Source organism: Mesoplodon densirostris, chromosome X, assembly GCF_025265405.1.
Source record: "Mesoplodon densirostris isolate mMesDen1 chromosome X, mMesDen1 primary haplotype, whole genome shotgun sequence".
Taxonomy (NCBI): Eukaryota; Metazoa; Chordata; class Mammalia; order Artiodactyla; family Ziphiidae; genus Mesoplodon; species Mesoplodon densirostris.
This window is the reverse complement of record NC_082681.1, coordinates 89,319,933-89,347,346: the sequence shown is the minus strand read 5'-3', so window position 1 is coordinate 89,347,346 and position 27,414 is coordinate 89,319,933. Positions and strand designations below refer to the sequence as shown.

General features: G+C 39.2%; 1 protein-coding gene and 1 pseudogene across 9 annotated transcripts in view; both read left to right on the top strand.

The window, feature by feature from the left end:
- Nucleotides 1-27,414, top strand: part of KLF8 (KLF transcription factor 8) — a 346,775-nt gene that overhangs the window by 266,128 nt on the left and 53,233 nt on the right. Inside the window, exons 1-2 of one of the 9 annotated variants that reach the window (XM_060087561.1) lie at nt 10,968-11,309; nt 11,630-11,712. The exons of 7 other annotated variants lie outside the window; for them this stretch is intronic. Coding sequence is in view for 1 of the 2 variants with exons in the window: in XM_060087558.1 (XP_059943541.1) it covers nt 11,303-11,309 (7 nt within the window). In the remaining variant the exon portion in view is untranslated. Of the gene's footprint in view, nt 1-10,967; nt 11,310-11,629; nt 11,713-27,414 lie in introns of those variants that run through there. One more of the 9 variants, XM_060087558.1, reaches the window with a different exon arrangement.
- On the top strand, nt 16,193-16,938 carry LOC132481428 (transcription factor Spi-C-like; annotated as a pseudogene).

Genomic DNA, 27,414 nt, shown 5'->3' with positions numbered 1-27,414 from the left:
AATATGGAGAGAGATGAATGAGAAAGGGACAGTACACTGAAGAAAGATGGATGGTGGGTAGGAGGTCCCAGCTTATAGGTCCCTGGCTGTAGCTGGGGTCACTTGCTGCAGACCAGGTGGGAGTGAAATCACTGCTAGCGATGTAATTGGCAGACTCCCAACAATCAGTTGGGTCTGAAATAAGACTACTGATCATCCATTGCAGCAGTTGTCCTAGTAAGAAGCAGAATCATCTGACTCGCATCACATACCAACGGCAGTAAGGAAAACCAGTACCAGTGCCTGTATCTGTACAGAGAGGATCCAAAGGGAACCTGTTTCTAGGGGGCAGGGATGAAGAACCTTGATGCTTTGATTTAAATTGATTTAGAACTCTGTAAGTGTCTGAGGTACCAGATAGTGTCCAAACTCTCCTCTGCTAAAAACAGAAGTAGTGAGGTGATATACCTAGGCTAGAGTTCTGGGACCTGAACCCAGATTTTGGGTTAGAGTGATGGAAAGCAAAGTGTCCTGCTCAGTAGAAGATATATTTTGGGGTCTGATGAAAACAATCCTTTTTCTGGTTCAAAACATGTTCTGTGGTAAGAACTCATAAGTTGGCTGTGTCCTATATACAAAGCTAGCAATAAACATACTGCCAATGTCTCATCTTAAAACCAATAATCTTTCCCTTTTATTACAAGCAGATCATCATTCTACCTGAGCAAAATGCTCTGAAGATCAAAAAGACTCATAATGTTTTAGTAACATAATCAAACTAGAATGTAAAAGTTAATCTAACATATGTTTACTGATACACATAATTGCTATTTAGTCTCACTGTAATTAGGCATAAATAGTAAGGAAAGTTGAAAGGCCAAGGAAATTTTTAATTCTTTTAATTTAACCCTAGATAAATTGGGGGGGGAGGGGGAATCTCCTCTCCAGAAGCTCTCTATACAGGTTTGCAGAAATGTAAAAGGGTTTGTGAGGATTAGGTTAAGCTTTCACTTTAACAGAGTAAATATGTGGGATTAGAGAATCTAGAGTCAGTTTAGGGAAGGGGGTCTACATGGGGCCAGACCTCACAGCAGTCAAAGGAAACTGGTTTACTTCTTTTTGTTGAAATTCTCAGAATATTTTTAAATGAAATATCAGAAATGTCTGCAAAATTGTGGTATGTTTTAAATTATCACATTAAACAAAATGACATTTTAATAAGCATGCATAATTCAATGTTATTCACAAGATTTTTAAAATTTTTTATGTATAAATATTGAAAATAGTGTATCACAGGAAGTGTGGTCCAATCATGGGCTCCACCTTTGAATTTATATGATGAATCTTTCAATGTTGCAATTTGGCAATAAAGGCAAATTTGAGATTTGATGTCTTTAGGGAATGTGAAGCCTTGGCCAAGTGATTTTTTTAGGCTCTGCCTGTGATAGGCTATTGAAGGAATCTAAAGCTGTTTGGAGACCTCTCTGAAGAATGAGTATCATCAAACACAAATGGTGAGTGGCCAGTTATTACAGCTTCTCCCACAGGAGGAATGTGTCTGCCAGGAGTTCTGTGCAGACAGACAGATGATTAATATTGAGTGGCTCTAAGCCCCAGGTATTAGCAACTGGGGAATGGGCCATTGCTAAAGCTACCAGACTCATTTTTTTCTCAGACTAAAAATAACCTCCAAAAAATATGATCCTTAGCTATCATAAGGCTAGAATCCATGGATATCCAGGTTTAAACCAATGCTAGAGATGCCCACTGACCTCCAGCCTCTCTCCAGTACTTCTCCTTCTCCCATTTACATTGCTGTCTTCCCCATCCACCCAATTCAAAATGGGTGAATTAAAAAGCCTGAGACTGAGCATTGGGAAACAGTAGAGGTTAAGCACACACACGCACACTCTGGCATGTACTTGGCTATAAGACTGGGATATTAACTCTGAGCATGCTTGCATGGATTAAATAAAGTCAGTATTGGGCTTGTCACAGTGCTCCACCAATGTTAGATGATGATGATGATGATGATGATGATGATTTAGTCTCTCCAGTTGTGTTCTTCAGAGCCACCTTTGTCTTCAGCTACCTTTTTCATCAGTGGTCCTTCAGCTCCTACCCAGGGCAAAATGAGAATCTCAGTGATGTAGTGAGGAGTAAATGAGGTAATGACTAAAAAAGTGCTTAGCAGTGCAGTAGGTACTCAGAATATGGTGGTCATTATTATTAGCTGCTTCTATAAAATGGGAAAAAACTCATTAACTATAGAAAGCATTCTTTGTTCTGAAAATCAACAAAAAGTGCTTCCTATGGATCAGTCAACTGTTGATTTCTAACACCTGTAGGGCAATATGGGATAGCAGGGTATATGTTCCCATTACCTTAATGAGCAAAACTCAGACCATTAGTTTTCCAAGTACGGTCCCCAGAATAGCAGCATCAGCATAACCTGGGAACTTGCTAGAAATGAAAATTCTTAGGTCTCACCCACAACCTACTAAATCAGAAACCCTGGGGGTGGGGCCCTGCAATCTGTTTTTAACAAGATATCCAGGTGATTCTAATGCACACTCAAATGTGAGAATCATGATATACTGGAGTTTTAAATGCTGTCACAAAATCTTGATTCTGTGCAAGGCACTTTTTCACAAATACTGTGCATTTCTGATACTCTAAAATGAGAACAATAATATTGGCTGGAATTGTCCGGACTAATTTTAAAGCAAATTCATAATGCAAAAATAATTCCACAACAAATGACTTTTTTGGTCACCATGGAATAGTGTCTCCTGCTTCATTCCTACTGGGGTCATTAGATGAGACTTCCCTGTTCAAAACTTGTGCAGGTTTAAAACAGGTTCTTACTCATATCTCTAGAACCTATTTCTGAGGATACTGAGGCTTGTCCCATGTTCTTTGGATCCAGATAAAATCAGGATAACTAAAAGGGGTGATATGATATGTGATCTTGGCAAAGTTACTTAAGTTCTCTCTGCCTTAATTTCCTCATCTGTAAAATAAGGATAATGGCACTTATAGGATTGTTGCAGGAATTAAATGTCTTTCTACCGGTAAAGTGTTTGGAAGAGTGACTATACACCATTCATATGTGTTGTTATTATTATTATTACAGCAATGTAGACTAATTTCAGCCCTAAGCTCTTTACCCAATTATTATGAATGGGAAACACCTACTCCACTTTACCCTACCCCCCACTACTATGACCCCTTGCCATCCAGGCACATTCAGGACCTTTATAGAGGAGAGGAGTCAAAGATGAACACTTAGCAAAAAAAAAAAAAAAAAAAAAAAGATGAGGATATTATTCAGATAGCTTGTCAGTGAGGTAACAAATATTCATTGAGCATCTATTCTCTTCCAAGCAGTGGACTACATCTGAGAGTAAAATTGACCTGGATTCTGCCTTTACAAAAAAGTAAGTCTAGGGACTTCTCTGGTGGTCCAGTGGTTAAGACTCTGCGCTCCCAATGCAGGGGACATGGGTTTGATCCCTGGTCGGAGAACTAAGGTCCTTCATGCTGTATGGCATGGCCAAAAAAAAACCCAAAAGAGGTCTAGTGGGAGAGACAGGTAAAGAAAAAGTAATCACACAAATGCACAACATACCCAATTAAAAATTGTGGTTATTGCTACTAAGGAAAATTGTTCTGCCAAATGTATAAGGGGGAAAAGGGACATTCAACCAGAATTCCTGTACTTTGGCTTGCAAAGCATTGGCCAGAGCAGATGGCAAGTCCTGGTTGAGGAGATGAGGCTAGGAAAAATGTATGAAACATTTATGAAGGCCTTTCTTGTAGGTCACACTAAAAGGTTTTAGCTTTTATCTTGAGGACAATAAGATACCTTTGAGAAATTTCTGATTTTGGAATAATCGATCCTAGCTTCAGTGCATGAGAGCAAAAGTAGAGACAGGGAGACTAATTAGGAGTTTATTTTGATAAGCTAGGTAAGAAATGATGTGAGTGGTTCCTATTACTAGTATTACATATACGTGCTACTTGAGTATCCTTTCTTTAAGCTGATGTGATTCAGGCAAGTGAGGGTCATGATAAGATGCTGATTTACAAACAATTCATCTGAGTTGTTTTATTCTAATTATAGAAATAGTACAAATTTGTTATAGAAAATTTAGAAAACAAAGTATAAAAAAGGAAACAAACTTCCCATAATCCTTCAACTACCTACAACTTTAATTCGACATCCAACTCAAATATTTTTTTCCAATTATAAAAGCAATACATGCTCATTATAGAAAAATTAAAAAAAATTGTCTTATAATTCTACTGCTATCCTTTTTTAATACTAAAATGTGTTTATTTCTGTGGTAAAAATGTGTGGCATGTATGTTGAACAAAAAATGAAATGATAGTGTAAGTGTACTTTTGTGTCCTATTTTTACATTTAACATTACTATACAAATGTTTTCCATGGTCACTGAGAATATTTGAAAACCTTAAATTTGAATAACTCTGTCGTCATATGCATGCACTATAATTTAGCTACCCAACATCTTGTTGTGAACATTCAGATTCTTTCCAACTTTTCATTGTTATATTTAAACCTGGGATGAGCTTCCTTTGTCCACATCTCTGCTTTTCTGGTAATAGAGATATACTCATCCTTGCACTTGCTTACCTGGTAAACAATATGGGGAAGTACGTTGGTCTCTGTGAGACAGCATCTCTAGCCTGGGAGTTCTGATCATTTTGCTGTAACCAACCAAGAAAACAGGTTGTTGAAAGTATGGAAACCATATTATACAGGGGATGGATTAAGCAATCAGGGATGTTTATGGGAGGGAAAAGAAGGTGAGACATTTCAGGGACCATGACATGGAAGAAGGAGTAGACTTGCTCTTTGTTTTTCCATGGGTCAGTCCCAGGATGCACAGGTAGAAATTTCAAAAAGCATATTTAGTTCAACATAATAATAGCAAAATTTTGTATAGTGCTTAGTCTGTGCCAAGTTCTGTTCTAAGCATGTTATATGTATATGTATTAAATTACATAATCCTCTCAATATCTTATGAGATAGGTACTATTATTATTCCTATCTTACAGATGAGGACACCAAGGCCCAGATAGGTTAAATAACTTGTTCAGGGTCACACAGCTAGCAAGTGGTAAAATCACAATTTACACTGAGACATGTGGCTCTAAATTACTCAATTCCACCAACTTTTATTGAGTACTTGTTATATGACAAGTACTGAGCAAAGAGCTAAAAATATAAAGATAATTGAACTACTGATGATTGAACTCCTAACCTCAAGGAAATGACAGTCAAATGAATGAAACTGCCATATAAAAAGATAGGCATACTATAATGTGGTGAGTCTTATGAAAGAATTATGTCAGCGTGCTCTAAGGGCTTGAAGAGACCCCCTTAGCCCAAACTGGAGGTTCAACGAAAACTTGCTGTAGAAGTGTGTTCAAAAACATATAAGGTTTCATCCAAACTCAGTGGAAAACTTACATATTATATTAGCAATTCTGTCATGGGTATAGGAGGAGGAGGAGGCAGGATTGCTATACATTTTTTATTTGAGGGTTAGACCCTCCTTTAAACCAAAGTGTCTAATAAAGGAGCTCCTGAATTGGGAAGATAATTGGGTTCAATCATTGTTTGCTAAAGTTCAGTTATTTACATTTCACCTTCATGATTTAGACCATATCTGAGTATTAGCTGTACTGTTATTTACTTAGTATGCTTCCTTAAATAAACTGACTTATTTTACTAAAAAAATGCATCAAAAATAGCACTACCATAAGTAGAAAGCCAGTCTAACTCCCCATAAATAGAAGGCAACCATTAAAATACATGCGTACTATTAGAAAATAGTTAACTCTGTACTGCTTAAGATAATCTTTCATACCACTAAGGTTATGCCTAAGACATGTTGAAAAATGCTGAATGAAATTATCTCTTCAGGCCCTTCCTACAACAACATTCTGTGCTGGGGTGACTAACTCTTGCCTCTAGTGTATGGCTCCAGTGTTTTATTTTCATCATATTTGTGTATATTTTTCCACCTGTGCTTCACATAGTCCTGATCATTTCAGCTATGTGTTTATACCATGTAAACAGGTGTAGTTGCCTATATCCCCATGACATACTATAGATTCACTTCCCAGATCAAACCATTTATCTCACTTTATGAAGTGAACTACCACTGCTAATCTGCCTGCCTTACACTTTTAAATTCACTATTAGCCTGACCTGAAAAGGTAATGTCCTGTCATTGTGGCTTAATGGTAGGCTGCTACAACTAAATTTGTGGTATTGACTTGGGAGGAAAGAGCTACCACAATACAGGGCCATTTGGACAAACAAAGAGCAGAGGAAGGAAAGAATAAAGGTGCAATACCTCAATAGGTATGTTAATAGAAAGGTTTTAAGAAAGCACTGAAGACATCCTCCCCATCTTCTTTCTTCTCTCCCTCTTACTTTCTCAGGGAAATGATATGACCACAATAGGCTGTAGGGTGAAAGCCATTCTCCCACTGGTTTGGGGGACAGCGGTAGATGGACACAGCCCATCTGTTAGGAAAGTGGGAGCTACTTGTGGTAATGCAAGGATGATAATCATGAGTCTGCTTTGCGGGGGAGGGCTGCAGGGCCCTGGTGCCTCTCTGAATCCAGCTCATTAATAAAGAAGTTCTTGTCTTATTTATACATTTCCTTAGACAATCTTGTATATTTATTTGTTTAATATGAAAGCAAGAATGCAAGCCTTTTTCTTGTATACTCAGTAGAATCCTTCCCTGACTCAGGAATATACATTTTTGGGACCAGGCCAAGGATGTTATTCCTTTCCTGCAGATGAGGCTGAGGATCCCAGTTTTTCTGCTTTGGCTTGGTTGTTGATTATAAAGCCTCTTCCCTCCTCCAATTTATAGGTGTGGTAGCATCTAGGGTCTAAATAGTGTGAAAAGTCCATGCATACACACACACACACACACACACACCCCACACATACTCACCCCTAGTCAAGCTCTGCTCATAAAGTTAGCAGCCTGAGGTACAACTAAACTTGTGGATGGTAGCAGACCTGCTAGAGCTTGGCTAGGATAGTGCTCTTCCAAGAGAATTTCAAAGCCTGGTCACCTGCTCCTGGACCACTGGCCATTCCTAAGGTGAATTTAGTCATACCTCTGAATCTCTCAAGCAAGCAGTTTAGTTATTAATTTTTATAAGTTATTCATATATATAAGTATGGGAGTTATGGGAAACATGGAGGCATGTTCCCAATATCTGTGTCCAGAAAGGGACGCAATCTAAAGCTAGTAGATTTAAGAGCTGCCATTGCCAAGAATAATAGTTATCCTATCTTGAGTGCTTTCTTTTTGTGAGGTACTGTGTTTTGTAGGCTATAATCTCATTGGGGGCAGATCCAGGACTTGTGGGGCCTGAAGCTTATACAACTTTGGGGATCCTCTTTAAGAAAAACATAGTTTGATCACTCTCAGTGTCTTGGAAAGAGACCATTCAAATGAAGGGCCTCGAAGCTCAAACTTCATTAATTTCACTGTAAAGCCACCTCTGCAACTTTTTAAATCTTTTGACAATTCTGAGAAGTACTAGCAGTATACCTTTAAAAGAAATAGGTGAGGAAACTGACTTTTAGAGAAGTGAGGTCACTTGCCCAAGGTTGTACAGTTTGTAAGCTAAGTCATTGTTTTTCTCCAACAATCTCTTTCCAGGCTTTTTCTTCTCAGCTAACTGAATTTCCTTCTCTAAAATATCCTTATCCTTTGCTGGCAGAACTTAGCACTGTCTTCTGGCATGTGTGAGGAACTTAACACTTGTTCAACATTAGCAGAGGGGCGAAAGGTCTCCTTCTAGCTGAGCTCACAGGGGGAATATTCCCTCTGGGGAACTGCAGAACAAGAAGAAAGCAGGTGAGGAGGGCAATATTTTTCCTATTAGATCTGAGCTATGTGCTACTTTCAGCTACACTTTTTTTGTTCCATGAACAACAGTGACTTAAGAATGCAGGCTTTTCTGTTTATATACAACTTGACTTCCGCAGACCAGCTCTACCCTGTTGGGCCCCTATCTTCCCATGCTCTCCCCTCCCTTCCTCACTTCACCCTATTCTGCCCCACCTTCCTCTCAGCTCCAGCTCCCCAAGACTTCTCTTTTGTTGTTGTTCTACTGGGAGCGGGGAGGGTGGAGTCCTCTTACTGAGGCTTTTCCTCCCCTCCCTCCAGCCCTCACACTGGGCTCCACCCTACTAGTCTGTCAGCTGGCTTTCAAGAAAAGGAGGAGAAGAGGCAGGAGGATGAAGAGGAGGAAGAGGGAAAGGGAAAAACAGCGTTTCTTGGGCCCTGACACCTGGGGTATCTGCATATTTCTTAGCTGTTGTTCATTGGTTCCCTACTTAATTTAACTCTTACATCCCTCATCTGACTGGTTATAAAGAGGAAAGTACAGGCTTCTACTTCAAGCAGGCAGTCTCCTTAAGCCTTCGGGTTTGATGGAAGGCATTGAAGGTATTGCAGGTCGCTGTTTGATTTATTTCTTAAGGAAGCTAATACAAAGGAGAGTCTGCGTTGCTTCCTGGAAGGAGAGGGAAACTGATCTCAATTTCTACTTCTCCATACGTGTTCCCCCATACCCTTGCCTGTGACTTACATGGCCACTTGCTGATTATTGATGTGTCAAGAGGCAAAGAATATAAAGAAAAGTCCTGCCTTTGTAATTAGCTGTGATATATAAAACCTACATATATATATATACTCAATAAGTGTATATATGTATACACATATGGCTTAGAACAGTTTGGCACATAGTTAATGGTCAATAACTATTATTATTGTTAATAATAATACCTGGCACTCAGGTTACAGAGATGATAACATCTTGTGCCTAACTTCAGGGACTTTATAGTCTAGTATGGGCAAGCAATTATATCAACAAATATGTGCCCTGAGGTAGAGAAGGGCACAGAGGAAGCGATGGTTAGTTCTGCCTGAAGGAATTAAGTCAGGAGGGGAGATGATCTTGAATTAGTCCTTTCAAGGAGGTAGACAGAGAACTTAGGCCATTTGAGAAAGAGAAAGAAAAGTGAGCTAAAGCATAGAGAATGGAAATAACCTGGCATTCTCAGTGATTTGTAATACAGGCAAGGCCCAGGAAATCAGCAAAAGCTCTGCTGCCTGAGAGGTAGGCAGGGTCCAGATCACAGCAGATTAAAGGATGAGTTCCAGAGTGTTGCCTTGGATGTTGGGGTACATGGTGATGTCATTCAGGTGAACTACAGGAGGAATAACCGAGTTTGGGGTGGAATAAGAAAATAGGCGATTAGAGACATTCTGGCAGCAATATCAAGCGAGTGGGCATATATGTGTTGGGAAGTACTGGGCTGTGAACCTCAGTTTTCTTATTTTTAAAAGGGGGCTTGGGAATTCCCTGGCGGCCAAAAAAATAAAGGAGGGGCTTGGAGAATATAATAGCACCTATTCTCCAGGGTTGTTATCTGGAATAAATGAGAAATGATGAATGTAAAAACACCTGGCCTAGTGACTTGCCCATATTAGGTGCTGAATACACAGTAGCTATTATTATTTCTCCTGTCTCTCTGCTCCCTCCTTCTCTCTGCTTTGTTTCTTCTCTCCCTCTTTCCTCCTCTTTAAAAGAACTGTGGTAGCAAAGAGGCACTGAAAAAGGCCTGTGGTTGCCTGTGACTTCCTGGCCTCCTATCAAATCGTTTAGAGAGGGACTTTCAAGCAAGGGCAAAGAAATCCTGGAAATGTGGCTGATTTGCTATGGATTCAGCTCCACAGGGATCTTCCACAATGCCTGGAAGAGAGGCCATCTCAGGGGTTTGAGGACTCTATTCTTAGAGGTCTGGTATTTGGGAGACTAGAAAGAATCTTTCTGTATTCACAGTTCCTTCATCTCCTCCTTCTTCCCTTATCTCTTGCTAGAAAATGCCCCCAGTTCCATTCTCCTTTGCTCTTAGTCTCCTCCCTGAGAAGATACTGTGACTTCGTTGTCCTTGCTAGTGTCACATTGTTACCATGGAGAGCTAGGACTGTAAATATTTTTCAGTTGCCAGCTTTCTTTCTTTTCCCCTTCCCTATTCCTCCCTTACTATACAGCCCCCACCCCCAATTCCCGCATACCTTTCACCCTCCCTCAGCTTAACACGCAAATGGATAGGTGACCAAACGGTGTGCTTGCAAGCCTCTTTGAGAATAAGGAACTGAACTTGATTGAGTCGTACCTGCTGCTTCTGGAGCCTGCCGCCAGGGACAAGACCAGAGCTCTCCACACTGGGCCCCGCCCCACCCCCTCCCTTCTCCCTCCTTGGTCTCAGCAGCCCCCTTCTCCACCTCCTTTCACTATCCTCTAGTGTCCGCCTGTCCCTTTTAAGTAACTCCACCCTCAGGATAGTCACACCCTTTCTCTGGGTCTAGCCGGGCAGGAGGCAAGTCACCCCACCCACTCGGGTTGCCCAGCTAGCGCTGTCGGTCCTGACCCTCATGAACGTGAGGTCCCCAGTGGGGCAGCTAGGTGCACCCAAGAAACCTCGCTCTAGAGTACCCGCACAAGTTCTTGACGTTTTTTGCTGAGGCCCCTGTCCTAGACTGGGGTGCCCCTATGAGTTTCCACCAATCGTAGGCATTTGCCCCTCCCTTCTTTCTTTTTAGGAAGGCTTTGGGGTGTGCAGCGGCACCAACGGTAGTAAAGTTTTGTGGTATATTCTCCTGCGTTCCTGTCTTGAAGGAGTCCTCCGCCTTAACTTTGTATTCAGGTAGTGCTTTGGGGTTTGGGTTGGTTTTCTTAGCTCTTAGCCCCGGCACTCTCCTCAAGGGTGTGTGGAGTTCAGAGGATGGGTGGAGAGTGGGTTTGGCCGGAACTGAATTGGTAGAGGTGAAAGGGGAACGGAGGATCCTCAACCTTGGCCATTTGGGCCCAGCGAACCCACTTTATTTTTAGCCGAGGAAAAGAGCTAAAAGAGCATTGCAGCAAGGGGAAGATTCTTTTTAGGAAGTCGGTTTTGCTGGCTCCCTAATTTGGGGTTGGATGCTTGAGAGCTTTGTTTCCCTTGTTTCGAGGGTGGTCCAGCTGGGTCTGAATCGACTCTGTGGGCTCTAGCCCTCCTCCTCATTTCCAGCCAGGAGAAAAAGAGGAGGTGGGGGGTCGAGAAAGAGAAGGCAAGAGCGAGCCGCCTGGCGCGCTGTCAGACCGGGGCGGGTGTGAGGGAAACAGCTGTCTTGCGATCAAGAGTATGAGCCTCTCAGAGGACCGCATGAGCTCCGGACACTTCAGGAGTCCCCAGCTAGTGACATGGACGGTAAGTGGCTCCCGAATTAGAACCCGCCCACTCCCATCTCCTCCCTCTAGGTTTTATCCCCCATCCCACCCCCAGTCCTCACTTCTATAGGTTTTAGTAGAGGGAGTGCGGCGGGGGCGGTGGGGAGAGAAGGGTACAAACATTATGTGGAATCAAATGAAACTCAAGGGAAAGTGACTTTGCTAAAGGGCTGAGCAAAGAGGAGTTCGGAATGGGAGGAGTACTTTGGGGAGCCTTGTAGGAGAAATGAAGAGGGGCACGAATGGATGGATTTGTTTAATTTAATCCGCCCTGGTTTGGCGCTTTCATTTTTCCTTCAGGGGTAAGTTTTGTCTTTGACTTAACCCCGCACAGCCAAAGTTGCTACCAGAGAGAACGGAATTCGGAAGGCCAACGTTCCAAGGTAACCCCCTTAAATAGTAGCAGGTACCTAGATATGCTTCTAAAAGGAAGGAGAAGAGCAGGGGTTAAGGTTTGAGCCGAGGCCATTGAACGGCGAGGCCCTGAAGGGAGCCGCCGGGGAGGAGCTGCTTTGGGCGTGCCGGCTCTTTAAGGAGGGGCTGGGCATGGTTGGAGGAGAAAGCATAGGCCCTGCCCTGGCTCTTTAAAACGTGGCTAAGGCGGTTGGTTTGTCTGTGTAGGTGGAAGATTGGGCCGAATTGCTGGGATTGCTGGAGAGTATAGATTTGCAATGGTCACTTAGAAGAGCTGCCTTTTTGTGGGCTTTTTATGTTTAACTCTAAGAATTTGGGGAAAAATAAATCACAAAATAAATAAAACTTATTCTTTGGAAAGATAAATACAAACAGATGGTCAAGGGAATGATCCTTTATTTCCTTTTGTTCTGTCTACGTTGTAAAGAAAAGCGTTTATTAAGCAGCAGTCTGATGGTACTCAATGTGATAATAACTAGGCAAAGAGAATAATCTCCAAATTTGGATTTGAAGCTGATGGAGACTATGATGGTTGGGGTAACAGGCAGATCTGCTTTGAAATCCTAATGCCACCACTAACTGGCCGTGTGACCCTGGGCATTGCTTTTCTCCACTAGAGAATGTGGATTAATAAAGATATTTGGGTAGATTAAATACCTTAGTGTATGTGACGGAGGCTGCCACTCCATGTATATCTTAGTTTCACTTCCTTTTCCCACTCAGTTTGAGACTCTTTCTTTGGAGCACCGCTGATAGAATTAGTGTTTTGTTGTCCTTAAAACACCTTCCAGGGGGTGAAAGGAGACCTTGGAATATTGAATTAGCTTGCCCAAAGTCTGGAGCTAGAACATAGGTTTTGCTTGCTACTGATTTAACATTGTTCCCACTGGACTTTAGCACCTCTGAGAGAAAGGGACACTAGCCTGCCTTTCCCCTCATTCTTTGGACAACTTAACTAGGATGATATAACCAACAGGACCTTTGGACAACAGAAATCAGTGACTTACAAATGACCTCATCCCATTCTTCAGATTTTTTCGGGGGGACCCTTATATATGAAGGTTGTTCATTTTTGGTGACTGTTGGGAACACAGAGAATGGGCTGGGAACAGTGTCTTCAGGTTGGCTTGGGGGGAAGACAGGCAGAAAACATAGGAAGGGAAGAAATATAAACTCAAAAGTAAAAGTGATAGGTGAATCTAGTCCATCCTCAAGACCAGACTAGTTAATGGCTCTATGTTCAGAGCTCTGGGGAGCCATAGGTACCTCTCATTAGGGCTTTCAGGATACATTGGAAAGAAAACTGGGGAAAAAACATGAACTAGATTACTACCACCATTTCTTCAACTCCCCCCAACCCATATCATCCTAGTATATGCATTTCTGTAATGGGGTCCTTGTTGGTTCAGTTAATTGAATTCCAATAACCAATTCACCAAGCCTAGTCTAGTCATCTTTCATCTCTCCGGATTGTGTGTATCTGGTGGTGAGGGAGATCAACCTTTTCTCATTCTGGCAGGGGCATTATTATCATGTGACACATTTATATATTTGCCCTTGCCTTGAGTCAGTTCTAGTTTATTGTCCCACACTGATGAAGAATAAGATTGCCTTTGGATATATAATTAATTTAGCAAATATGTGTTGGCATGCTGTGTCAGGCACTGATAAACTTGTTAAAAACTCACTTCCTATTCCTCCATCTTAAATGACTTCTTTTTACTCACCCCCTCATTTAAACCTCAATCTTCCTTCAAGTCCTATTTTAGTCCTTAGCTCCCACATAAAGCTGTCCTTATCTCCTCAGCTATTCCTTAGAAATTGTACATCACTCTCTGTTCTGCTCAGTGGATACTTATAAATGAACTGCTTTGTAATGTACTTGTTTTTTATGATTTTTTCCTTAAAACAGTATTTCTAATATTCCTCTCATTATTAATCCCAAATCAAATGCCATTTGTATGAAAATTTACCTGATCCTTGCATATAGAAAAACTCTTTTGAGTTTCTGTATCACTTTACCCACATTATCTGGAACCTACACAACTCTCTTCCCTGTATTTTGGTCATTTCTGTACATATCTAAGCCCTTAGCCCCTTTCTAGACAGAAAGGTGCTTGAGGATATTACTATGATTGTATCTTCAAAGTACTTACCCAATTAACTTTCCCATGTAAACACGGAGTACATATATTATAGATGATCTTCTAAGATTTGGCTCCAAAATATCATGTTTTTGTCAGTGAAGGAAAACTTGATTGGGATGATTGACCTAGATGATCATCTAGTACAGTTGTCATCTCATTACTAAGTAGAGTGCGAATGAATAACATTGTCATATCAGGTTCATTAGTTTATCCAAAGATGATGTGAAACCTTGTTTGGTGTACTTTCTGATTATCATATAATAATGTGTTCAATTCAGGTTGTATACCTGAAGTTGGGTTTTTGTTGTATTTATTGTCCCCAACTCAGCTTTATCATCTAGCCTCAGTTTTCTCACATCTAAAATAATACAGTAATTTGTAATTATAAGTAATGTAAGTAAAACATTGGACTCTGTACCTAACTTCTAATACATATTTCTTAAGTGGAGGGTCTCATCATTTTGTTACTTAGAGTAGTTTATTTTATTTAAACGTTGTTTGGTTTTTGGAAAAAAGGAAGGTAATTCAGTGAGACAGGAAGCTGGATTTAAAAGTCTGTAACAAGCTTGACGCTTTGTATAAAAAATTAAAGATATCTGTGTACTTAGATAAAATAGATGTAATGTGGGCAAAGCAAACTCTGGAAGTATTAAACACTTTAAATTAAGGAGCTATAACCTAACTCTAGAGCCAAATCCAGGTATTTGATACCAATCCAGGTATCAAATCACTAGCATTTTGATATTTTGTTGTAACCTCAAACTCATCATTTCTAAAATAGAACCCATCATTATCACTAGACTCTTCTTCCCCCACCTCTCATTCAAGACTTCTCCTTTTCATTTACCTAGTCCCGCAATTTACCATCATCATAATCTTGGTGAAGTCATTTAAATTCTGAACTTGAGTTTTCTCATCTTTGCACTGAGGATAATAGTAGAAACTACCTCATAGGGTTGCAGTAAGGAATAAATGTGCTAATTTTGTAAAGCACTTAGAAGAATGCATGATAGTGTAGTAAGAAATGGGGAAACATAGTTGTTGTGGTTCCCATATTCCATGCTCAAAATGCTGGCATCAACTCTCTTCCTCAGTTTCCCTGTCTACTTGGTTGCCAAGGGCTATGTTTTTCTTTCCCTTTGTATCTGGCATCAGTTCCTTTCTTTTTATTCTAACTACCACCACTTTAATTTAGTCCAGAGGTACAACGAATTAGCCTACAGACCAAATATAGCCTACGCATGTGTTTTGTTCCCCCTAAATTGATAAAACTTTCATTTTAAAATGAATTTTAAATTAATAATGCATTATACATCCCTTAAAATTTGAAATATATAAAGTGATATACAATGAAGAGTCTCCCTCCTAGTCTTGTCCCCTAGTTGCCTCAGGCAACTAAAGTTATCTGTTTATTAGAAATTCTTCCACAGACATTTTATGCATATCAAACAAATGAGTATTTTTCCCCCTTTCCTTTTCTACACGGATAGTGACACACTCTGCATATTGTTCTACACCTTGCTTTGTCTACTTAAAAATATACTTTTGAGACCTTTCCATATCTGTATGTAAAGAAATATCTCATTCTCTTGTGTGACTGCATAGTTTCTCACTATGTGGATGAGCCACAATTTATTTAAACAGTTTTCTATTGAATGCCATTTAAGATATTTACAAACTTTTGCAGTGTTTTTGTAATAACAATAAAAACTTTATAAGTATGTGTGTGTATTAGTCTGCTAGGGCTGCCATAACAAAACACTATATAGATTGGGTGGCTTAAACTACAGAAATTTATTTTCTTACAGTTCTGTGGGCTGGAAGTCAAAGATCAGGGTACCAGCATGATCAGGTTCTGGTGAGGGCCCTCTTCCTGGCTTTCAGATGGCTGCCTTCTCCCTGTGTGCTCATATGACCTCTTCTTTGTGCTCCTGGAGAAAGAGAGTGAGCTCCCTGATGTCTCTTCTTATAAGGACACTAACCCCATTGGAGGAGGACCCTACCCTTATGACCTCATTTAACCTTAATTACTTCCATAAAAGCCTTATCTCCAAATACAGTCACACTGGGGATTGGGAGTTCAACATATGAATTTTGGGAGGGACACAATTCAGTCTGTAACAGTATGTCAATTTGCCCAGACCCACACTTTTAAAAAATGGTTGATTGCCAACATTTAAATAAATCATACTTTGAAGGGTGTTGCCGACCTGCGCTTGAGGGGAAAGTTATTTCCACCTGGAGTATACCTAAATGTTAGATTGGCCTCAGATTGACAGAATTGTCAATTTATTAATGAAGCATGGCTTGTTTTGAACAAGACAAGCTGGGTCAAGCATTTGAAGATGGTTTTGAAGTACTGAGGCAACATTCAACTGGTGATCTTCAGTACTCCTCAGATTACAAAAATTACCTGGCTTTCATCAACCACTGTTCTCATGTCAGAGGAAATTCCAACAGCTATGGTGTGCTGCCCACAGAGGAACCGGTCTACAACTAGAGAACAGTAATAAACAGTGCTGCGGACCTCTATTTTGAAGGAAATATTCATCATTTTCTGTAGAACATCCCTGAAAACCAGCTGGTGCAACCTACTCTTCTCCAGCAAAAGGGAGGAAAAGGCAGGAAGAAGCTCCGACTGTTTGAATACCTTCATGAATCCCTGGGTAATCCTGAGATGGGTCTTGTATTCAATGGATAGATCAAACCAAAGGCATCTTTCAGTTTGTATCAAAAAACAAAGAAAAACTTGCCCAACTTTGGGGGAAAAGAAAAGGCAACCAGAAGACCATGACTTACCAGAAAATGGCCAGAACACTGAGGAATTATGGAAGAACTGGGGAAGTCATCAGAATCCGGAGAAAGTTAACTTACCAATTCAGTGAGGCCATTCTCCAAAGACTGTCTCCATCTTATTTCTTGGAAGAAGAGATCTTCTACTCACGGTATGTTCAACCTGATCAAGGATACCTCAGTTTAAATAACTGGAATGCATATTATAATTATACATACTCCACTTACCATGATCTAAGTCACCCTGATTGCTAAATATACTCTTATATATCAAAATTTTCTGGCATCAGAAATCCCTACAAGTTTTAGGATTTTTCTCTGAAAGCAAATACTGAAAACCAAAACAAAAACCCAAACTTAATTATTGCTATCTTTTATGAAGTAGCATATAATCTCTACTAACTTGGTGAAAAATTTTGCCAGTGAACAACTTTAAAATGATCAAGTCCCATTTGAAAATATAGACTAAATGTCCTTTCTTTTACTATTGTCTATGTAATACTTCCTTCTAGATTAATAATGCTAGTGGAGATGCTTTGATTTACATATTGATTTAAACATTATTTTCCTGTCATACACTCAGATAAAAAAAATCATTCTAACATGTATCCAACAGCTTTAGCAACAAAACAAAAAATGATTGCCTGTGATAGTGTTCCTGCTAAATTACATTCATGGCTTTAAAAATTTCAATGACTAAAACTAGAACTACTATATGATCCAGCAATTCCACTCCTGGGTATACATCCAAAGAAAATGAAAACACTAACTTGAAAAGATATATGCACCCCAATGTTCACAGCTGCATTATTTATTTATTTATTTATTTGGCCACACTGCACAGCTTGCAGGATCTCAGTTCCCGACCAGGGATTGAACCCAGGCCTCTGCAGTGAAAGCACAGAATCCTAACCACTAGACTACCAGGGAACTCCCATAGCAGCATTATTTATAACAGCCAAGATATGGAAGCGACCTAAGTGTCCACCAACAGATGAATGGATAAAGAAGATGTGGTATATATACACAATGGAGTACTATGAAACCATAAAAAAGAGTGAAATTTTGTCATTTGCAACAACCTGGATGGACCTGGAGGGTATTATGCTTAGTGAAATAAGTCAGGGAGAGAAAGGCAAATACTGTATATTATCATTTATATGTGGAATCTAAAAATTGAAACAAATGAATATAACAAAATAGAAACAGACTTAAAGATATAGAGAACAAATTAGTTACCAGTAAGGAGAAGGAATGAGGGAGGAGGCAAGATAGGGGTGGAGGATTAAAAGGTACAGACTACTATGTATAAAATAAATAAGATACAAATATGTAATGTACAGCACAGGGAATATAGCCAATATTTTATAATAGCTTTGAGTAGAGTATAATCTAGAAAAATATTGAATCACTATGTAGTACACCTAAAACTAATATAATACTGTACATCTGAAACTAATATTGTAAATCAACTATATTTCTATAAAATAAATAAATAAAAATTTAAAAGTAAAAACTTTAAAAAAATTAAAAATCATACTTTACTTAAAACTCTAGAATTCCAGCTTCTCTTAAATAATCAGAAGATACCAACCCGTATGCCCTCTTGTCAACAATTGCCTGGAGTTGGTGAACTGCTTCCTCCTTTCCCTTTTAGACAGGACATGTATTCTCAGTTCATCATATTTCCTATCTGGCCTCAGTGATCTTAACCTGCCTGACTCCTCTAGGTATTGAGTTTGTGACACCTATGTAAGCTCTTACCATGATACACATAAAGTATTCCAATAGCTTCTAGTTCTACCTTGGTTCTTTTGCCTTCTCTATTCTGTAGACCACTGCCTGAATATGTTCTCTAAAACACATTTTAAAAAGTATGCCACTTTCCTTTGCTCCACAATCATTTACTGGGTGCCTACAAAGTTCCAGGCATTATGCTAGAAGCTGGGGTTAGAGTAGTGAACAATTTAGATGGGACCCTTGCCTTCACAGAGTGTATAGTCTACTCTTCCTCTCATCTGGATTTCCTTTCTGTCTCTTCTGGACCAATCTTAGTTCCTCAAGGCTGACCTCACCACAAACCATTTCTTTGGAATTTTTTCTGACTATTCTACTTTCAGTTATCTCCTCTTGTAATTAGTGTTCCTAGCTTCAAATCATAATTAAGCACTTTAGCATCTATTATCTTGTAATATTTGGTTATTGTTTTATTCATAGTTATGTCTCACTACATAGACTTGGGAGCTCAGATCTCTACAGGGCCCAATAAAATGAGAGAAGCATGTCCTGTATAAAGGGGGCAGCCATTTATCAACTCCAGGTAATTTTTCTCTTGTGCCAATGTAGATTCCATGTTGTAAGATCTCTCAACTTTTTCAGAAAAGCAAGAAATGGAATTTTTAAAAAATATTTATTTATTTATTTGGCTGTGTCGGGTCTTAGTTGTGGCATGCGGGATCTTTCGTTGTGGTGTGTGGGCTTCTCTAGAGTTGTGGCACATGGGCTCAGTAGTTGCAGTGTGCAGGCTCCAGAGCATAAGGGCTCAGTAGCTGTGGCACGTGGGCTCTCTAGTTGTGGCACACAGGCTCTAGAGCCAGTGGGCTTAGTTGCCCCGAGGCATGTGGGATCTTAGTTCCCTGACCAGGGATCTTACCTATGTCCCCTGCATTGGAAGGTAGATTCTTAACCACTCGTCCACCAGGGAAGTCCCAAGAAATGGAGTATTTTAAAAAAGGAATCTCCTTTTAAAGGAGAATGTAAAAAAAGAGAAAAGAATATATATATATAGAGAGAGAATATAGATATAATATATATATATAACTGAATCAGTTTGCTGTACACCTGAAACTAACACAACATTGTAAATCAACTATATTTCAATAAAAAAATAAAAATAAATAAATAAATATGGGGTGAGGGAAAATAAAATATTATCAGCTAATTTGATTTTATTTTTTTAACAACGCAGTGGGAACAAGGCCAGCACCTGCAGTGGGCTGACAATTTTCTCTATCTGACCTACACTGCAAAACTCCCGGAATGTAGAGACCAGGTGGAAGCTTGGTACTATCTGCTCCCCCTCTCGTATATATACACAGTATCTACTACAGCGTTAGCTATTTAGTAAGTTATCTATAAAGCCTTGGTTATCATCAGTAAGTTCCTCTTTAAGTCAACTGTAGTCTCCAATAATAATATAGCAGTTCTGTTTTCTCCTAATACCTAACATGTGCCTTTGAAGGCAATTATCAGGACAGCCTTCCTTTCCCTTACTTCCTTTTTTCCAAATGTAACCATCTAAATTTCTTGACCTAGCTCCATTTTTTTTTCATTTTAAAAAATTTATCATTTATTTCTCTAGAGTTTCTTTCATTCTTTTCTGCAATTCTCTTCCATTTCATTTCCCTTGAAATACAAACACAAACAAGGTACAATATCCTCAGAAAGGTCTTCACAATGCTTAACTTTTATTTATTTGGGGCTGATTATTCCAGCTCTGTTGTCTCTTTCTGTGTTGTCAATGATTTAGCTGTTTTATCTTCAATTAGAATAAGGATGTGTGATGTGATTCTATTCATTTTCTTTTTTAAAAAACTAGTTCTGATAAATATGTACAATATAGCCCCTCCAGTTTTTTGTAGCGAGATCCTAGAATCAATGTGGAGCCTTTAAAATAACAATAATGATTATTGTTATTGGTACGTTCATTTACATGACCTCTGTGGGTCCTATAAATTGAGATGGCCCAGGACTCTTATAGGACTTGGTGTTCTTGAGCCAGGTAGCTCAGGCAGTGAGTGGAGAGACCATTCAAAAGAGAAAGTCTCTACCCTTAAGCACTGTACTAAGCATGGGAAAAGACCCCTGTGTTGTACATTCTTTTTGGTTGCTGCAGTGGCACCATGTTTAATTTGTTGGAGGAGACTGTTGCATGAAACAATAGTATAAAGTAATGAAGTGGATTGCATGAGATTTTACATGATGGTGTAGAGCAGTGAGCTTGTATTGCTGTGGCTTTTTGTCCTTTTTCTAAACCAATGCCTCAGTGCCAAGCTGGAGCTCTGTATTCCTAGAGGTTTTGTCTGATGATTAACATCACAGTTAGTGGGAATCTTTTAATATTCTTTTCAGATGTTCAATAGTAGAGCATACTGCTAATGTATAAAAAATCTCCAATATTATTATTTTCAAAATCATCAAACTATTTCAAAGTACAGGATAGTAGCAATTACTTTAAGGGAGAAAAAGAGTGTTGCTATCAGACATCATCCCTGGATTCAGATCCCTGTAATTTACCAGCTATGTGACCTTGAGATTACTTAATTTCTCTGAGTCTGTATTTCTTCATGTGCATAATGGAATCAACAGTAGTACCTACCTCACAGAGATTGTGAAAATTAAATATGTCCCTTTGGAAATGCCATAGGAATGAAATGATATCTGGGATTTGCCTAAAAGTAGCCATTGAGGTGGAGGAGAGAGTTGGGAGTACAAATGAAACAAGATTTTTCATGAGCTGATAATCACTGCAACTGGGAATAGGTGGGAACAGGTACATGGGATTCATCTTTACTTTTGTACGCATTTGTGATCATACAAAATAAAAAGGTTTTTTTTTTAAATGCTGTAGGAGTGAACTCAATTTCGCCTAATGGTTTGTGGAGAACTTAATTGTCTTTCTTGATATCAGCTTCACAGATTAAGCAGAAACTTGGAAAACTATAGCTCTTTCATCTATGTCCTCTGTCGTATATCATAGAGTGTTATGGAAGAGATCTGAAAAGGGTTAAGTAGTTTACTCAAAACGACACTCCTAGATAACAGTGAACTAGAACCCAGGTCTCCAGCTCCTAGGTAAAAGATTTTCCCATTGTTCATGCTGCTTTCTTTAACTATAGCACTTTTAACATAAGTTCTATCAGTTTCTTGCATGTAAGATTATTTTTAAAAAATAAATTTACCTGTTTGATGGAGGACAAGGGAACTAGTTCTAGAAATCTGAGGTTAATTTATACAATACTTTTAAATCTGTCTTTCAGTTGATCCTCTCAATGATCCTGTGAGGTTCACAGTGATCTTATGAGCAAGAATTATTTCTACTTTCTGTATTAAGTGATGGGACTTGTCCAAAGTTATTCAACAATTTGGTCATTAAACTAGAACTAAAACTCAGGCCTGGAGTTCATTGAACCTTGAATCCACTAGTTTTAGACATTTATAATAATTCACTTTAGCTTTCATCTTTTCCAGAATCAAGAATCTTAATCTCTAGCACATTCCAGAGTGATTTTTCTTTCATGCATATTTGGGTTTCTCTGTGGAAAAGAAAATGGAGCTTAACATCAGCATCTGGGGGGAATGAAAGTGGCTGAAAGCACTGGAAGGCTTGCAGGTGATCCTGTAGAACATGAACTCATGTGAGAATGGAGATAAACATATAAAAATTCATAAGATTAGATATTGTTATTGTGAGTGGTTTGGATCTTTAAAATGTGACTGTATGTATTGTACATATTTTTATGTACTTTAGTTTTGGATTTTCTGACAAAAGTATTCCTAAAAATTTATATGGAGATTTCACATTTACACCTTATAAAGAAATTTTATATGTGTTATCACAATGGTCTTCATAACAACCCTCTGAGGGGTAGGGTCAAGCTGATGTATCTCTATTTTGCAGATGAGAAAACTGAGGCATGGAAAAGTCAAATGGTTTGCCCAAAGTCATACAACTCTTTTCTGGTGTTTCCTATCACCTTATCTTTTTATTACCTCACATTACTTCACTGCTTCAAGCTTAGCTGGCTATTGTAGTAATGATGATATACTGTTTCTTTCTTTCACATGGTATATGATGTCAGTCTTCAGTTTTTTTGTGGTAATATGTTCTTTCCTCTTAAATTCATGTTGTTGTTTTTTTAAACATTTCAGTTGCCCCTACTTTCTTTAATCTCGCTCAGGAAAGCTGAGAAAACAAGCTGCAGACATTTCTTGTCTTGGAGCCACTTCTGAGTACCTGCTCTGGTGGTGATTCCTATACTTTGGACTAAGTACCTCAGACACCCTCCAGATTTTATGTATGTTGAGACTCTTGAATAGAAAACTCATAGTGAGCTACCTGCTGAGATGCCACAAGTGGAGGTTCTTTGAGTTTGGGTTTTCCAGTCGTTCCTATGGTGATAGGTATGACCCTGTTTGGAAGAAATGAGAGAAAATGGAGGATCTTGCAATCTCCTTTGATTAAGTTTTTTTTTTTTCTAGCAACGGTATACCCCCCATTATGTAACCTTCAAGCAGAGGTTGGGAGTTCTCACTGGCACCCAGGTCATGGAGCATTATAGCTTCATTATAGCTCTAGACTGCTGAGGTTCATATCTCAGTTCTACCATTTACTAGCTGGGTGATTCGGGGATAAGCTACCTCATCTCTCTGTCTCAGGTTCCTCATTTTAAAAATGGGGAAATAATGTGCCCACTCCTAAAATTATGAGGATTAAATGAGCTAATGTAAGTATTTGTTCTTTTAGTAGCACTGTACTTAACACATAGTAAGTACTCAGTGTCTGTTGGTAATTATTGTTCTTTTATCACCATTCTATTGTTAATGTCATGCTCAGAGTAGCCTCAATCTTGAAGGTTTTCCCAGAGACCCATTGTAAAACTCTCTATTCCCCTGGAAGTTATATAATTAAACTGTCTGAAAATATATGTGTATCTACTTGTCCTTTAGTTACCTTTTTCTAATATAAAAGACATAAGAAATACTCTTTTAAAAATACCTATAGGGCTTCCCTGGTGGTGCAGTGGTTGGGAGTCCGCCTGCCGATGCAGGGGACGCGGGTTCGTGTCCCGGTCCGGGAGGATCCCACATGCCGCGGGGCGGCTGGGCCGGTGAGCCATGCCTGCTGGGCCTGTGCGTCCGGAGCCCATGCTCCACGGCGGGAGAGGCCATGACAGTGAGAGGCCCGCGCACCACACACACAAAATAAATAAATAAAAAGTAAATAAAATAAAAACCCCTATAATCTCAAAACCCTAAAACATTGATTTTCAATTTTCAAGCAGTTTCAGAGTTTCTTATGGGTCAGAGGCTGAAAGTGAATGCTTTCTCAAGATCTTCCAAAATAATTGACTTGTTGTCCTTAAACTTGTTTTTCTTTTAGCGAGCAGTTTTCTAGAAAGAAGGTGCTCACCAGATTTGGGATATTAGAAAGTAGTTAGGGAGCACTTTAATTTGAGTTAGAGGATAAGATTTCTGGTTCTGACTCCATCACTGCTAAAATATGTGACCTTGGTCCTCCAAATTCATTATCTGTAAAATGGGAATGATATATGAAAGCTGTCTATTTCCCTACTGTAAAGCTATGTAGATGCACATGAGGAATTATTATTTGTATTGTCAAAATGCGCTGTCTTGTTAAGTACTAAGTACCTTCATAGGTCAGTGTCAAGATTCCCAAAGCTTTGCTTTCTTTTGTATTGATAGTTGTAGGCTCCAGTGACTCTGCTTTGCTTCCCTCCTTATAGGCTTAACTTCTCACTTCATCCCTAGACACTTTTTTCCTCCTCAGTGCTAACCAAAGAGTGGGTTATGTTCTTACTAGTCAGTCACCTGCTCCTATCCCTTAGAGGCACTGTTCACTTTCATAAAACAAGCAGATCAGTGTGGAAAACAGTGGGTAATAAAATAAACTTCGAACATGACAAAGGTAGTATAATCTTATGAAATTTCTATGGTCATGGTCCCTGGAGCATCGTTTGTGAGGTTCTACATATATGAGACGTTGACCTGCTGTGGATAGAGCTCAGTTCTCCTTGCTCTCGCCTCCTTTATTTCTTCCTCCAATACTCCCTTTCTTAGAAGAAGGACCAGAAAGTCCAGCTTCTAGACCTTTTCTTGTTTTTTTTTGGCGATGCCACTCAGCATGTGGGATCTTAGTTCCCCAACCAGGAATTGAACCCCGTGGCCCCACCACCACCACCGTCCTGCAATGGAAGCATGGAGGCTTAACCACTGGACTGGCAGGAAAGTCCAAGAAAGTCCAGCTTCTAGACACAAAGGCTTGAAGAGCCAATTCAAGCAGAATAATGGTTATTATCTCAAGTAGGTAACTTGCATTTCTGAAGCTCTCCTGCCTGTGCGATTCACATCTCAGTGGCCCAAGACATACCCTAACCCCCTTTGGGTATTTCCTGACCAATTATCTCACAGCTTCTGAGCAGCTGTCTAGTCTCAGACACTTAGAATAGCAACTCCAACTCTAGAGAAAAGTGAAAGGTTTATAAAGCACTTAAAAAAAATAACTGAGCTTTCTTTAACTGTTCTGTAAGCCCTAATTTCCTTCTGTTTTACATTTTGTCTGGCAAAATATTAAAGTAAACATTTTTTAAAAAAAGAGAAGCTTATACACCTTCCTGATAGCTTTCCCTTTACTCATTTTTACCAACATTTAAAATGTTATCCTGGGTTATCTAATGGCTATTCCAATTGGCTGTTCTATGGAGAGTACGTTAACCAGAAATGGCTGAGACATTCCTGACATTGTCAGCTATCCTCCTTGTGCCATTTGACTAAAATATTTGTGATATGGGTGGGAGAAAAAGTATTTTTCAAAATCCTTGATTATTGTTATTAAATAATATTAATATTATTTTATATTATAATATTTTGTCATTAAATAACCATTCTTATTCCCATGATCATTCATTCACCGGACATTAGCACATTGTATGGAGGAAGTACTCTGCTAAAAGAAAGGGATACAGAGAAGAACAAGACGAGGTAACTGTTGTGGGGCTCACCTTATGGTAAGGGAAACAGACAACGCCTTTGTGCCAGGTACTGTTTTAAACATTTGAACACATATTAAATTGATAAATCCTATGAGCTGGTACTATTATTATTCCCATTTTACAGTTGAGGGAACAAAGGAAAACTTTCCCAAAGTCTTATTGTTAAGAAGTTGCAGAACCAGGATATGACCCTAGGCAATGTGATGTACGGACTAGAAGGGGAAGTGACTGGGAGATGAAGGTCTAGGTTTAAGAGATATTTCTGAAGTAGAATTTATGCTGCTGATAACCAATTGGCTGGAGATGGAGAGAGAAGGGTCAAAGGTGACTGACCCTCAGTCACTGAGACTGAGAATGTGTTGATAGTGGTGCTAAACAATTTAGATTGTAAATATAGGAGGTGGAGAAGGTTTGTAAGCATGTTGAGTATAAACAACCTGTCTGATTCCTAGGAGCTATTCTTCTGGGCCAGAGAGAAAGAGAGATTCTGGCCATCAACAATAATAATTGTGGTGATGATAACAATAGCTAATTATATTGAAAACTTTTTATGTGCCAAGAAATATTTTAAGTGAGTTTACATGTAGTAATCCATAGAATCCTCACATCAGCCCTATTAAATCAGTGTCATTTCCTCTACCTCTAGGCAGGTAGAGAAATTGAGGTTCACAGGGGCTAAACATCTTGTCAAAGTCACTCTGCTTCCTCAACCCTGTTGTTTCATAATCCATAGGAATTGAAGAAGACCAGATAGGAGAGGGCTCTTGTAAGTTGTCCTGGCTAGAAATAACAAGGCTTAGTTGAACCCACGTCCCCTGCATTGGAAGGTGGATTCTTAACCACTGAACCACCACCAGGGAAGTCCCCTCCCCTCCTTCTTAAAATCAGAAAAGACTGCCCTCTCTGGCATCTCATACTTCACAGTTAATTACACCTCAAACATCTCTCATACATAACCTCTCTAATTTTCTTTTATTCTTTCCCACTCTTGTCCAACTCCTGTACTTGAGAAAACACACTTCATTCTCCTTTTCTGTCACTCATCAAAATCTTTCAGAAATGTATTGAACACCTACATGTGCCAGACACTCTTCTAAGCCCTTGAAATACATCACTGAAACAAAAATTAAAGATGAAAATCTCTGACTTCAAAGAGCTTAGAGTCTAATGGAAATTAGAGTTTTCTGCATCTGACTTCTAGTGTGCTTATTCCTTACTATGCTTCTTCCTTCATTAACCCCAACCCCTACTCCTAAAGAGGCTTCATAGGAGCCTTAGGACTCTGCAGAGAACAATTTTAAATCTTTTAATTTTAAGTAGAGGCTTAGAAAACAAACTGCCTTGACAAAGATTATAAGATATAATTCCTGGGCATCTAACTCCCAGGTCAGTGTTCTCTGCTGTACTTGCTGACTCTCCATGTCTGGTTGACCCAGATCTAAAACTGATAACAATGTGCCTAGTATAACCTCTGACACATAGTAATATGCATAAATATTTAGTGAATGATGAATGTATATGTGAGCAGTTCTACTCATATACTTAGATCAAAGAAAAGAAATTGTGTTTTGAGATAAAATTGGAGATATTTTAGAGTGTCAGAATTCTCCAGATTCTTTGATAGTGGCTCACAAATTTTCCTCATAATCTTAAGAGAAGATTCATTGTATGTTATTGCCTATCTAATAATCTAATTAGAACTGGTTTCCTCAATTCCTGACAGTTAATAAATAAAGGAATTATTTATAGGTTTATCTTTTACTTTTTGTGTGACTGTATTATAATTTGTATCCTTGCAGGTTGTTCATTTGCTGTGTTTTAACTGCATTAGGTCTTAAAAAGGATATTGTGAAGTGACCTGTAAAATGAACATTTCTATGGGTAAATGTAGTTGACATCCAAAACAATTAACTGATTTATGGACTGTCTTTTGAAATGC